The following is a 12,896-nucleotide window of genomic DNA, read 5'->3' as shown; positions in this document are numbered from 1 at the left end:
CCGCAACTTCTGGGGTAGCTAGCTTTAGCTTGGTACCTAGCTAGCACCAATACAACCAGCCTGAAAACAATGACCAATAAAAACTGCAGTCATTTTCATTATTCTTAGCAATGATTTAGGAAAACTTGTGAGTAAGTATTAGCTAGGTTGCCACTTGTTCGCCTAGGCTAAAGTTATAAGCAGCCAGCTAGCTTCATTTGGCTAGTGAGGCTCCACCGGACCGGGTTATGTCTTGTGAAGCTTGCCACAATAAGGATTAGGCACAATAGTGGAAATTGGCTAATCCTTAAAGTGGCTAGCTTCAGATAGTTGGATCTGACCCCCATTAATATAACTGTCTTATAAATTAGGGTTATTTTAGATGATGACACATAGCTATATAGTTAGCTAGCTAACTATATAGCTACTGAAACAGATTATGCCGTTTTGCTATGTTTTTGGGGAAGAACATTGTTTGCATCCATGAGCAAGCTAGCTTTTTTTTATGACCAGCACTGTAGGTTCGCTAGACAACTTTACCAGCATCAGAGCATACGTATCGATGAATCGCTGTGACATATGAAATACGAGTGATAGTGTAATCAATGTGTAATAACTACGTAAAAAATGTATGAAGCGTTAAATTATTATGTGACGTGCAGTCATATTCAGGTCCTGATTGGTCAACAAGATTATTTGACGTGTCAAATAGTGTTATTTGACACGTCAAATAGTGTTAAATATGATATGTTTTGACACGCAAAGACCCAGACGGTGTTCCATAGAAGTCCTGGTTGAGAATGAAACGACTGAACAAATGAACAACGAAACAGCACAGTAAGTAAGTGAAAGAAATAGGTTTTGATTGTTTTACTGGTAATGGGGGCATGCGTAAATGCCAACGAAATAACTTTTTGGTCAGTGTGGTGTAATGACGGCCTACCCGGCCAAACCCGTAAGATGCTGGGCCAATTGTTTTACATTTACATTTACGTTATTTAGCAGATGCTCATATCCAGAGCGACTTACAAATTGTGCGCCGCTCTATGGGACTCCCAATCATGGCCGGATGTGATATAACCTGGATTCGAACCAGGGACTGTAGTGACGCCTCTTGCACTGAGATGCAGTGCCTTAGACAGCTGCGTCCGTGTGTGTATGTGTGTTAACTATTTAACTGTACTAGAATGCTTAAAAGGGGTGCATTACTATTTTGTTTTTGTGTGTGTGTTGAGAGTGTGTGTGAGAACAATACATTGTGTTTATGTGGCCTGCCTTATTTTGTGTGTCTTGTCTCTACTTATACATATTCTGTTTGTGTGTGTGTGTGTGTGTGTGTGTGTGTTGTATCCCTACATAGAGGTATGCATATGTCTGTATATATACTAATACCTTATCACCCTGTGTTTTCCTCCTCTAGGTGGAAGTGAGCCCGTTGGAGAATGCCATCGAGGTGATTGAGAACAAGAACCTGCAGTTGCGGACGCTGATCGCCCAGTGCCAGAGCAGACAGATGCAGAACATCAACCCCCTCACCATGTGCCTCAATGGGGTCATCGACGCCGCCGTCAACGGGGGGCTCGCACGCTACCAAGAGGTCAGAGGGCAATGATGATGTGACTGGCTTACATCGGTCACTCAATATTTTGTGGAGACATTGTCTGGGCTTGTGTTTGTTTAAAAAGTGCGCAGACAGTAATACAGACACGGACAGGGACAGACGGAGAAGGACACAGACAGATGGGGACAGATGGCAGATGGAGACAGCATGAGACAGATGGACAGAGACAGACAGCAAACAGACAGCACCAGACAGACAGCAACATTCAGACAGACAGACAGCAACAGGCAGACGGTGACAGACAGATACAGACGGTGACGGACAGATACAGACGGTGACGGACAGATACAGACGGTGACGGACAGATACAGACGGTGACAGACATACATCAACAGACATACAGCCAGCGACAGACATACGGTGATAGATAGACAGACAGACAGCGACAGACTGACATACAGCGACAGACAGATAGCAACAGACTTACATACAGTGACAGACAGATAGCGACAGACAGATAGCGACAGACTGACATACAGCGACAGACGGATAGCAACAGACTGACATACAGCGACAGACAGATAGCGACAGACAGATAGCGACAGACAGATAGCGACAGACTGACATACAGCGACAGACAGATAGCGACAGACAGATAGCGACAGACTGACATACAGCGACAGACAGATAGGGACAGACTGACATACAGCGACAGACGGATAGCAACAGACTGACATACAGCGACAGACAGATAGCGACAGACAGACAGATAGCGACAGACATACATACAGCGACAGACATACATACAGCGACAGACAGACATACAGCGACAGACAGACATACAGCGACAGACAGACATACAGCGACAGACAGACATACAGCGACAGACAGACATACAGCGACAGACTGACATACAGCGACAGACTTACATACAGCGACAGACTTACATACAGCGACAGACTTACATACAGCGACAGACTTACATACAGCGACAGACTTACATATAGCGACAGACAGATAGCAACAGACAGATAGCGACAGACTGACATATAGCGACAGACAGACTGCGACAGACAGACAGACGTAGAATAAGGAGTTCCTTCAGACACATTCAAGGGCATATAAAATCACACATTACTTTGAAATATATACTTAAAAATACATACAGTAGTTCAAGTCCTGAATCTCTGTACTCTGTAAATTAGGTGTTAAATGAACCTTTTCTTTCCAAATCCATCACAGAGTGCCATAGCGTCCGAGCTATAGTCACTCCTTTTCAAGGAGACTTCCGGTGTCAGCCAGCTAACTGTGTGCACTGTACAGTGGCTCTCGGTTGCATAGCATCGTCACATTATCACTACAGCTAGCCGCGTTGAGTTTGCAGCGAGGCTTAAGGGGGCCAAGTTAGCAGGGGTCTGCTCTCGTCATGACCACCACCACCTCTCACCTCCGTTAAACTGGCGGTGGAGAGGATGAGATGAAGCCAGAGATGAGGGTGTAACAGGAAATGAGTTTGACCTGGGAGAGAATAGCTAAGCTAGCTACGGTTGGGTTTGCGCAACGCCCACCTGTTGCTGCTTGAAGTACATTATCTGCCAGAGCTTTGATCCAATAGGCTCATTGTATGAAGGATATGATGATATAAAATGCTGCTGAATCTATAGACTACATGATGTGACTGTTTAGATCCAGTAGGTTTCATGTATATATCATCATATACAATGCTGCTGAATCTATAGACTACATGACTTGACTGTTTAGATCATTAGGTTTTATGTATATATCATGATATACAATGCTGCTGAATCTATAGACTACATGACGTGACTGTTTAGATCCAGTAGGTTTCATGTATATATCATGATATACAATGCATACATTTTATAAACATATTACTAATTTCAAGTGTGTACCTATCCATAAAGGCAATGAGAACGTCATACATACACATTTTGTATGCCTAATTCTCCATTATATTAATGTATGGAGTTGTCTTGAGGATTATTGCACACAATACACCATCAATCAGTTACTTTATTAGGATAACGCAATTGACTTTTATGCCAATTTGTTCAGCCATAAATGAAGCAGATATCAGCATTCATATTTTGATTTATTGCTTATGGTTATAGTTCCAGCCCTGAAGGAGAATCCAGCCTGATTTAATATCTATTTATTGCCAGCATTTCATCTTTAATTGAGGTTTTATAATGATTCACAATGTCACTTGACACTTGGAGTTTCTCCTCCAATCTCAAGTCCAACCAGCACAAGAGAAAAGTATAATTTGATGCAAATATTGGTTATTTTTCCACCCTCGGCTATGGATTTCAGACAATTTTATTCATACAGCCGCGCTATGATTCACTAAGACGGAATAAGTCCCTTTTTCTGTGGCTTTGGACTATCTTTCACACCAGTTATTTTGGTCAAAGCGACCGTGGCATTTCACAGCATCACAGTGGGGGTCGTAAAGCTGCGTTTTGTGTCGGGGATAACGATCGGGAGATTAGCCTGCTACTGTTGCCTAGCTAGCGCTGTTACAACGTTCACTTGGTGGTAATTGTGTGTGTTGTTGTTTAGCTAGCGTCATGGTAGAGGTTGCCTCACACTCAGATGGTAGACACAGATAGGACCATGCCTGTTTGGGAGGGGGCATTGACGTAAGCAGTGAGCTCCTCTCCCCTTTTGAGTCTTTTGAGTCCCTCCCCCTCTCGCATATCTCTCTCTCTGTCTCTTTGGAGATAGCCTGCCACAAAGTCCTTGTGAGACCAAACCCTGCTTTCTCCTTTGTGGCGACTCTTCCCCCTTTGCTCTCTTTCCACTGAAGATTTAAAAAAAGATTTTGAGTCGTTGTTGTTCATTTTCTGATGTGTTTTTATTGTGATGCAGATTAAAAAGCCTTGACTCTAATCTGCACTCATCTCAAGGGTTGCAATATCAACATCAGGGAATATGCAAAGCATGTTTACATTATGAATATTATTTCTTGATTTTTGTCTTTTGCCCACAAAATACATATAGAGAGCGAGAGAGAGAGCGAGAGAGAGAGAGAGAGAGCGAGAGAGAGAGAGAGAGAGAGAGAGAGAGAGAGATACATACATGCTGGAAACACAATGAAATGAACTGATGAAATCAAACAAATTCAAAACATCCAATGAATTGTGTTCGTGCAGGCGTTCTTTGTGAAAGACTACGTCGTGAATCACCCGGAGGACGGGGAGAAGATCGGACGACTAAGGGAACTCATGTTCGAACAGGTCAGTTTCCAACGTTGGAAAACACTAGCCCTACTTTATCAGGAGAACTGCTTAGCTTTTGTGATGATATTTAATCTGGAAGAGATTAACGTTAACAAACCCAAATGCTCCGACTCTCTCCTCCAGGCTCACATCCTGGAGTATGGCCTGGCCGTCCACGAGAAGTTTGTTCCTCAGGACATGAGACCTCTACACAAGAAGCTGGTGGACCAGTTCCATGTGATGAAGTCTAGTCTGGGGATCCAGGTTAGTGAAGGCCACTCAACAGGAGCACAATCTCTAACCCTCAAATTAACCTTCATCAAGCCTGCATTAGCACAGCCATAACTCATGCTAGCATAAACAATATGCTAATCACAGGTTTCCCCTCCCTCTTCTCTTTCCGTCTAATCCCCACCCCAGGAGTTTCCAGCGTATGTGCGTGCCAGCCCCGTGCACTTCACCAACGGCAGCCCGCGTAGTTCATGCAGGAACTCAGTCCCCAACATCATCAGCCCAGATGGCGCTCGCGTGGTGGCCAGACGCAGGTGAGAAACACTGTCCTCGTATATTTTTTTTCCTCTCTTCCTCTCTCTTTTCACTCCCATAATATTTTCTTTCCTCTCCATCTTCACTTCTCTTTTCCCTTTCTGTCTGTACATCCTCTACCCTCCCCCCCGGTCGATCTCACTTCCTGGTATGGCACCATATGGGCGTAGGTGGGCAGACTGGCACCTGCAGTGAGCTCTCTGTGTGTGTGCTCAGTGACCCTGCCATTCTCTACCTGTGAGATCCTACCTCTTCACGAGCGTAATGAGGCATAGACATACAGAGTGAAATATACACATACACGTGCAAGCACACACGCACACCCAGCCTCAATCTGTCACTGACATTTCTCTCATTGAATATTTACTGTCCTCTTAAATCGACAGCTTGCTAATTTAAAACTCACTAACAGTTACTTGTGATTGAAGGAGAGATTATTTGGCTGCGATTTTCTTCTGAAACCCAAATATTGTGCCTTTTTATCAGAATGATATGTTATTATGTCAGATGAATGCTCAACAACATTCTGAAAGTAACTGATCTTATTTTCTCTCTCTTTCTCTATTTATTTCTCTCTCTTTCTCTCTCTCTTTCTCTCTCTCAATGTGTGTGTTATGTTTGTGATCAGTCCCCTCACTTACCCGGCTGTCAACCGCTACTCGTCGTCATCGCTGTCATCTCAGGCCTCCAATGAAGTGAGCAACATCACAGGGCAGTCGGAGAGCTCTGATGAAGTCTTCAACATGCAGGTACAATTCCCAATTGAATTTACCCACAACCTCCCTTTTACCAGAGTGAATTCCTTTTTTTGTGTGTTTGCAAAAGATCACTTGAGAAAGGCACTGATCTAAACTAGATTTGGATAATTCCACTCCCCCACACTATCCTGGCTGTCTATAATTCTTAACTTGTCAGTGATGTTGTTGATGTAGTTGTTTGTCCCTGCAGCCCAGTCCATCTACCTCAAGCCTCAGCTCCAATCATTCTGCCTCTCCCAACGTGACCAGTTCTGCTCCGTCCAGCGCCAGAGGTAAGACTAGCAGAGAGAAGGAGTAAGAGAGGGAGAGAGAAAGCGAGAATGTGAGAGAGGGGGGGCGGGGGTGAACCCAGTGACGAACAAAAATAAAAATATATCACCTATTGGAAAGACACCACATTAACCCAAAACACACTTGAATGCTTTTTGGCCTTCAACACAGTGCTTGGTGGCAAACTATCTGACCACCGTGACCGATAAAACACAGACTATTTACAGACTCAATGAACACAGCCTGGCCATAGAGACCGGCCGTCACAGGCAGATCTGGCTACCCAGAGAGGACAGGCTGAGCACACTCTGCCCTCAAAGAGAGGTCGAGACAGAGCTGCATTTCCTTTTACACTGCGAGGACTTTGCAGACATACAGGCAATTTTCTTCTGCAAAACTGAAAACGAATATGACTTTGAAAGGAAAACATTGGGAGAAAATAACCTCTTTCTCTCTCTCTCTCTCTCTCTCTCTCTCTCTCTCTCTCTCTCTGTCTCTCTCTCTGACCACCGTGACGGAGAAAAACACAGACTATTTACAGACTCAATGAACACAGCCTGGCCATAGAGACCGGCCGTCACAGGCAGATCTGGCTACCCAGAGAGGACAGGCTGTGCACACTCTGCCCTCAAAGAGAGGTCGAGGTAGAGAGGTGGAGGTAGAGAGAGAGAGAAAAAAAACAGCTCATATCATATCTGAAATAGCATCAGTACTTGCACTGGGAACAGTCTGTATTCAGACCAAAATACTTAACTGAAACAGAAAATGGTGTCCTACTGGAGGACATCAAGAAATCACTGGATGAGGGAAATGTGGTCGGAGCAGTCTTCCGTGACATGAAAAAGTCCTTTGACATAGTTAATCACAGTGTACTGATCTCCAAACTTCACAAGTTCAATTTCTCAGACAAAGGCATGAGCTGGTTTGGTTCATACCCCAAATTCTGCCACCACAATATGACATTTGCTTTGTGCATGTAATTGTGATAATGTAATGTATGTGATTCAATGTGATTTGTTGAAAAGTTGCGCGAGATAGAAACACCCATCGGACGTTTGTTTGTTCAATGTATTTGTACTTGTCCCTATCCAAATAAACCAAACAACAAAATAGATGAAAGGAGACAGAAAGAAATGGCAAGAAGGAGAGAAATAAAATGATTACCATTTTGTTGTTATGTAGTTAGATTGTTTTTTCCAAAGTAGTGTTTGATTGAAAAATGTATGCGTGAATGCATACGTGGGAGAAAGAAAGAGAGATGAAATGGAGATACAAATCAGATCTTGAGAGGGTGCGTTGTTGATTACGCCGGTGAATCATGGAGAATGTTTCTAAGTCCTATTAGAAGCCTGGTACCACAGCCAGCCACGTTAGGAGGTTCGTTAGAAGATCGTGACTGTCTAATCGCTCCTCCAGCCTCTTATCTCCCCTCGCTCAGACACTCTCGTGTGTTTCTGCCTGACGCAGATCATAAACATAAGAATATATGGAGACATTTCTGGATGCCTATACACTCCCCTTGGCAGCTCCTGTGCAACCAGAAGGACCCCTATCAAGCCACTGTCAGGACCATAAAGTGGTTAGAGAAGTACAGCAAACTGAACTGCCTGCAAGATGGTCATCTCATTCCCATATGATGTCCATTCTAAAGCTAATTGCCATATAATGTGTAATGGAAAAGGATCTATGGGCAGCCAGTGATACGCTGTAATCAGTACTGCCTGTAATGTGTGTGTCTGTGCACACGTGTGCATGCGTCGTCTGTGTACACGTTATCCCTGGAATGAGTGTCTGGCGCCACCACAGTCTGACAGCCAGCCAGCCCAGCAGGACAGGTCTTTTATGTGCTGAGGTTAGTGAGGTGGAAACAGCCAGGGTGGAGGATGTGGAACAGGGAGCTGTTGGTTGGTCGATGGTTGTTGACTGCCAGCTTCTATGCTCGTTTATTTGTGTGTGTCGCTTGTCTAACAAGACCACCTTTTGCACTTGTGTTTTTTTTGTGTCATCATTGGTTTAACACCTATTCTCACACTCCCCCCTCTTTGTCTCTCTCTCTCTCGCTCTCTCTCGCCAATAAAACAAATAACACAACGCCTCTCCCCTATCTGATCTAGTTAACCTAGTTAAAGCATATGTATATTGTAACTTCATCCTACTGCTACGATTGGATAGAGCGAGGCTGTAACTCACCTCCTTTTCACATCTCCTTGCGTCTCTCTCCATCGCTCATATCACTTAGAGCTGTTTACTGATACCATGAGAACTAGCTCAATGGCGATGTCATTTGCTACCAAGCCATAAATGTGCATAATATCTATCAAGGAGAGTGAGGGTAGGAAAAAAGATGAAACGATGATGCATGTTCTGTCTGACTCAAAGTCTGCCCATTAGGCATTTTAAAACACTTCCTTCTTTCCCTATTACGACAATCTTCTAATCCGACTATTAACTGACAGTTTACGGATACGATTATCGCTGGTCAGATTAGCACACCAGTAAATAACTAACGTTACACCGCAAGTCAGATGGCTCGTTGCAGAAAATGATACATCTTCAAAATGATAACCAGCTAACGTTAGCTAGCTACTTTGGCTATTAGCAAAGATTATGGATATACTGACAAGATACATGTCACTCCGCCCTTACAATCGTTGTCCACAAAGCGACACGGTGGGCTGTAACTCCTGCCTATCCTTTCTTTGGAATGGTGGATACATCTCATTATTGTAATCTTTTTTTGAATATTCGATGAGGGTTGATGACATCAACCACGTGTATTCAATGGAGAGAGATGCTATGCTACTAGCCTCATGCCATGAATATGCATAGCCATCGCAAGATATCTCAGAAACTGTATAAAGTGTTTTTTCTTAAAGTTGCCAGGATGTCGCGTGTCCTACTTATATCAGTACACTCGTAACAACTTAAGCATTTCATAACATCTATTACCGTAATTTCCGGACTATTGAGCGCACCTGAATATAAGCCGCACCCACTGAATTAAAAAATATATATTATTTTGAACATAAATAAGCCGCACATGTCTATAAGCCGCAGGTGCCTACCGGTACATTGAAACAAATGAACTTTACACAGGCTTTAACGAAACACAGCTTGTAACAAAAATAAATAGGCTTTAACGAAACACGGCTTGTAACAAAAATAAATAGGCTTTAATGAAACACGGCTTGTAACAAAAATAAATAGGCTTTAACGAAACACGGCTTGTAACAAAAAAAAAAAATTAGCATTAAGCTTTAGTTGTCTTTTTGCACTGAGTCAATTCCTCACGCTGCTGTTTCCAACGTCTTATCATCGACTCATTAAGACCAAGCTCCCGGGCAGCAGCTCTATTTCCTTTTCTAACAGCCAGATCAATCGCCTTCAACTTGAAAGTTGCATCATATGCATTTCTCCGTGTCTTTGCCATGATGAGGGTGACAAAATGACTACCGTAATCAGAATGATGGGAAGTTTGAGAGCGCTCGATTTAATCTAAACAGTAAACAAAAAAGTTGTTTGACCTTAACCCATTCAGCATTTCATTGGTCTAATGAAAGCTTCATGCCGCCCAAAAACTGAACACGTGGAGAAAAAAAATTTGAAAGGGGGAAAAATCCATATATTAGCCGCATCATTGTTTAAGCCGCGAGGTTCAAAGCGTGGGAAAAAAGTTGCGGTTTATAGTCCAGAAATTACGGTAGATCAAATAAACCTTATGTAGCAAAAAAGCCATACATTACTTTGTTGACCAAATTCCACACTCATTGACCTCCATACAAAAGCTTCCTTGCTTTGTGGGCAAAACAATGAATAAAATGCCACCTGCTGGAGGGAGGGAAATAATCCGCCGAGTTGAGCCTCACTCTTCCTCTCTGCCATTAGCTCCTATCTGATATCTTAGCACCATGTTTATCCAGCCAGCTAACTAGCATAGTAGCTAATATAGCTAGCAAGCTAACACCACAGATGAAAGGGTTAGTTATTGTAATCTTTGCTAACAGGTCACATAGCTAACTTGCTTATTGCATGCATGTCCGGGCACATCAACACTACCCTTATTATTAGTGAATTAACTAAACTAATATTTGCAACAGGAGTTTGATTTTGCTCACTGTGTCAAGTCCAACTTTCTGTTGGAGAATGAGCTAGCTTGCTGCTGCTGATTTGCTTCGGCATTGTGCGGTGCTCGTGGCTCAGGCAGTGAATGGCGGCTGGCATAGCAGCCGCTTTGCTATGTAGAGGGACTATCAGAAAAGCCGATAGAGAAGGGTCGATAGCCGAAAGACTAGAAAAGGCCAGCATCGGCCCGCTATATCGGCTCAGACGATTATTGGTCGTTCTCTAATATGTAGTAATGTACAGTACCAGTCAAAAGTTTGGACACACCTACTCATTCCAGGGTGTTCTTTATTTTTACTATTTTCTACATTGTAGAATAATAGTGACTACGTCAAAACTATGAAATAACACATGGAATCATGTCGTAACCAAAAAAGTGTTAAACAAATCAAAATATATTTTATAATTGAGATTCTTCAAAGTAGCCACCCTTTGCCTTGATGACAGCTTTGCACACTCTTGGCATTCTCTCAACCAGCTTCATGAGGTAGTCACCTGGAATGCATTTCAATTAACAGGTGTGCCTTGTTAAAAGTTAATTTCTTGAATTGATTTCCTTCTTAATGCGTTTGAGGCAATTATTTGTGTTGTGACAATAGGGCTACAGAAGATAGCCCTATTTGGTAAAAGACCAAGTCCATATTATGTCAAGAACAGCTAAAATAAGCAAAGAGAAATGACAGTCCATCATTACTTTAAGACATGAAGTTCAGTCAATGCGGAAAAAGTCAAGAACTTTTAAAGTTTCTTCAAGTGCAGTCGCAAAAACCATCAAGTGCTATGATGAAACTTGCTCTCATGAGGACCGCCACAGGAAAGGAAGACCCAGAGTTACCTCTGCTGCGGAGGATAAGTTCATTAGAGTTAACTGAACCTCAGATTTCAGCCCAAATAAATGCTTCTTAGAGTTCAAGTAACAGATACATCTCAACGTCAACTGTTCAGAGGAATCTATGTGAATCAGGCCTTCATGGTGAAATTGCTGTAAAGAAACCACTATTAAAGGACACCAATAATAAGAGACCTGCTTGGGCCAAAAAACATGAGCAATGGACATTAGACTGGTGTAAATCTGTCCTTTGGGTCTGATGAGTCCAAATTTGAGATTTCTGGTTCCAACCGTCGTGTCTTTGTGAGACGCAGAGTAGGTGAACGGATGATCTCTGCATGTGTGGTTCCCACCGTGAAGCATGGAAGAGGAGGTGTGATAGTGTCACCAGCAAAGCACCCCCTCACCGTCTGTGATTTATTGAGAATTCAAGGCACACTTAACCAGCATGGCTACCACAGCATTCTGCAGCGATACGCTATCCCATCTGGTTTGCGCTTAGAGGGACTATCATTTGTTTTTCAACAGGACAATGACACAACAAACCTCCAGGCTGTGTAAGGGCTATTTAGCCAAGAAAGAGAGTGATGGAGTGTTACATCAGATGACCTGGCCTCCACAATCACCTGATCTCAACACAATTGAGATGGTTCATAATGAGTTGGGCCGCAGAGTGAAGGAAAAGCAGCCAACAAGTGCTCAGCATGTGGGAACTCCTTCAAGACTGTTGGAAAAGCATTCCAGGTGAAGCTGGTTAAGAGAATACCAAGAGTGTGCAAAGCTGTCGTCAAGGCAAAGGGTGGCTACTTTGAAGAATCTCAAATATAAAATATATTTTGATTTGTTTAACACTTGGTTACTACATGATTCCATAGTTTTGATGTCTTCACTATTATTCTACAATGTAGAAAATAGTAAAAAATTAAGAAAAGCCCTTGAATGAGTAGGTGTGTCCAAACTTTTGACTGGTACTATATGTATGCGTGTGAGACTGTAATGTCTTTGTTAATGTTTTTAAATGTATGTACATTTTTTAAGTATTTTTCATTATGTGTTGGACCCCAGGAAGAGTAGCTGTCACCAATAAAATCTACATCTAAATCATTCCTCTCTCTTCACCTCTCCCTCCAGGTTCTCCCCAGCTGCAGGACAAACACAAGCATTCCAGAGAGAACTCCTGCCTCTCTTCCAGGGAGAGACCCGTCAGTGCCATCTACCCCAATCCCCTTGACCCTGCACAGGTGAACACACACGAGCAAATCAATACTCAGACAAGTACAGTTATTATACCTTAATTAAGATCTCTGCAGTGTGAACCCAAAGAGCTCTTCAGCAAGCATGAAATGTCACTCATAGTATGGATTTCTCTAAGTTAAGACTGTGAAACCTGAACTCCACATAAGTCAAAATATCTTACTCTTCTTTATGGATTTTGTAGCTTAGGTATTGTGCTGTCTTGTTTGCTTTTTCTAGAGGGCGACCCCTCATCAAATAGGTGACACCACACTACCCCGAAGTGATCCTAACCTTTCTGCACCAGAAAAAGGTAAAACATGTCTCATTGTCTTGTATGTCATCTCAGTCATTGT

At 42.8% G+C, this 12,896-nt stretch overlaps 1 protein-coding gene across 6 annotated transcripts in view; it reads left to right on the top strand.

The window, feature by feature from the left end:
• The window catches only part of LOC106609220 (dedicator of cytokinesis protein 4), a 141,859-nt gene that overhangs the window by 115,279 nt on the left and 13,684 nt on the right, over positions 1–12,896 (top strand). For all 6 annotated transcript variants that reach the window (XM_014207754.3, XM_014207751.3, XM_014207750.3 and 3 more), the window contains 8 exons: positions 1,400–1,576; positions 4,717–4,800; positions 4,927–5,046; positions 5,203–5,327; positions 5,957–6,077; positions 6,277–6,358; positions 12,439–12,548; positions 12,781–12,853. In XM_014207754.3, coding sequence (XP_014063229.1) covers positions 1,400–1,576; positions 4,717–4,800; positions 4,927–5,046; positions 5,203–5,327; positions 5,957–6,077; positions 6,277–6,358; positions 12,439–12,548; positions 12,781–12,853 — 892 coding nt within the window. The remainder of the gene's footprint in view (positions 1–1,399; positions 1,577–4,716; positions 4,801–4,926; positions 5,047–5,202; positions 5,328–5,956; positions 6,078–6,276; positions 6,359–12,438; positions 12,549–12,780; positions 12,854–12,896) is intronic.

Source organism: Salmo salar, chromosome 07 (assembly GCF_965601325.2).
Source record: "Salmo salar chromosome 07, fSalSal1, whole genome shotgun sequence".
Taxonomy (NCBI): domain Eukaryota; kingdom Metazoa; phylum Chordata; class Actinopteri; order Salmoniformes; family Salmonidae; genus Salmo; species Salmo salar.
Note: the sequence above shows the minus strand (reverse complement) of the source record. Positions and strands in the feature narration are given on the sequence as shown.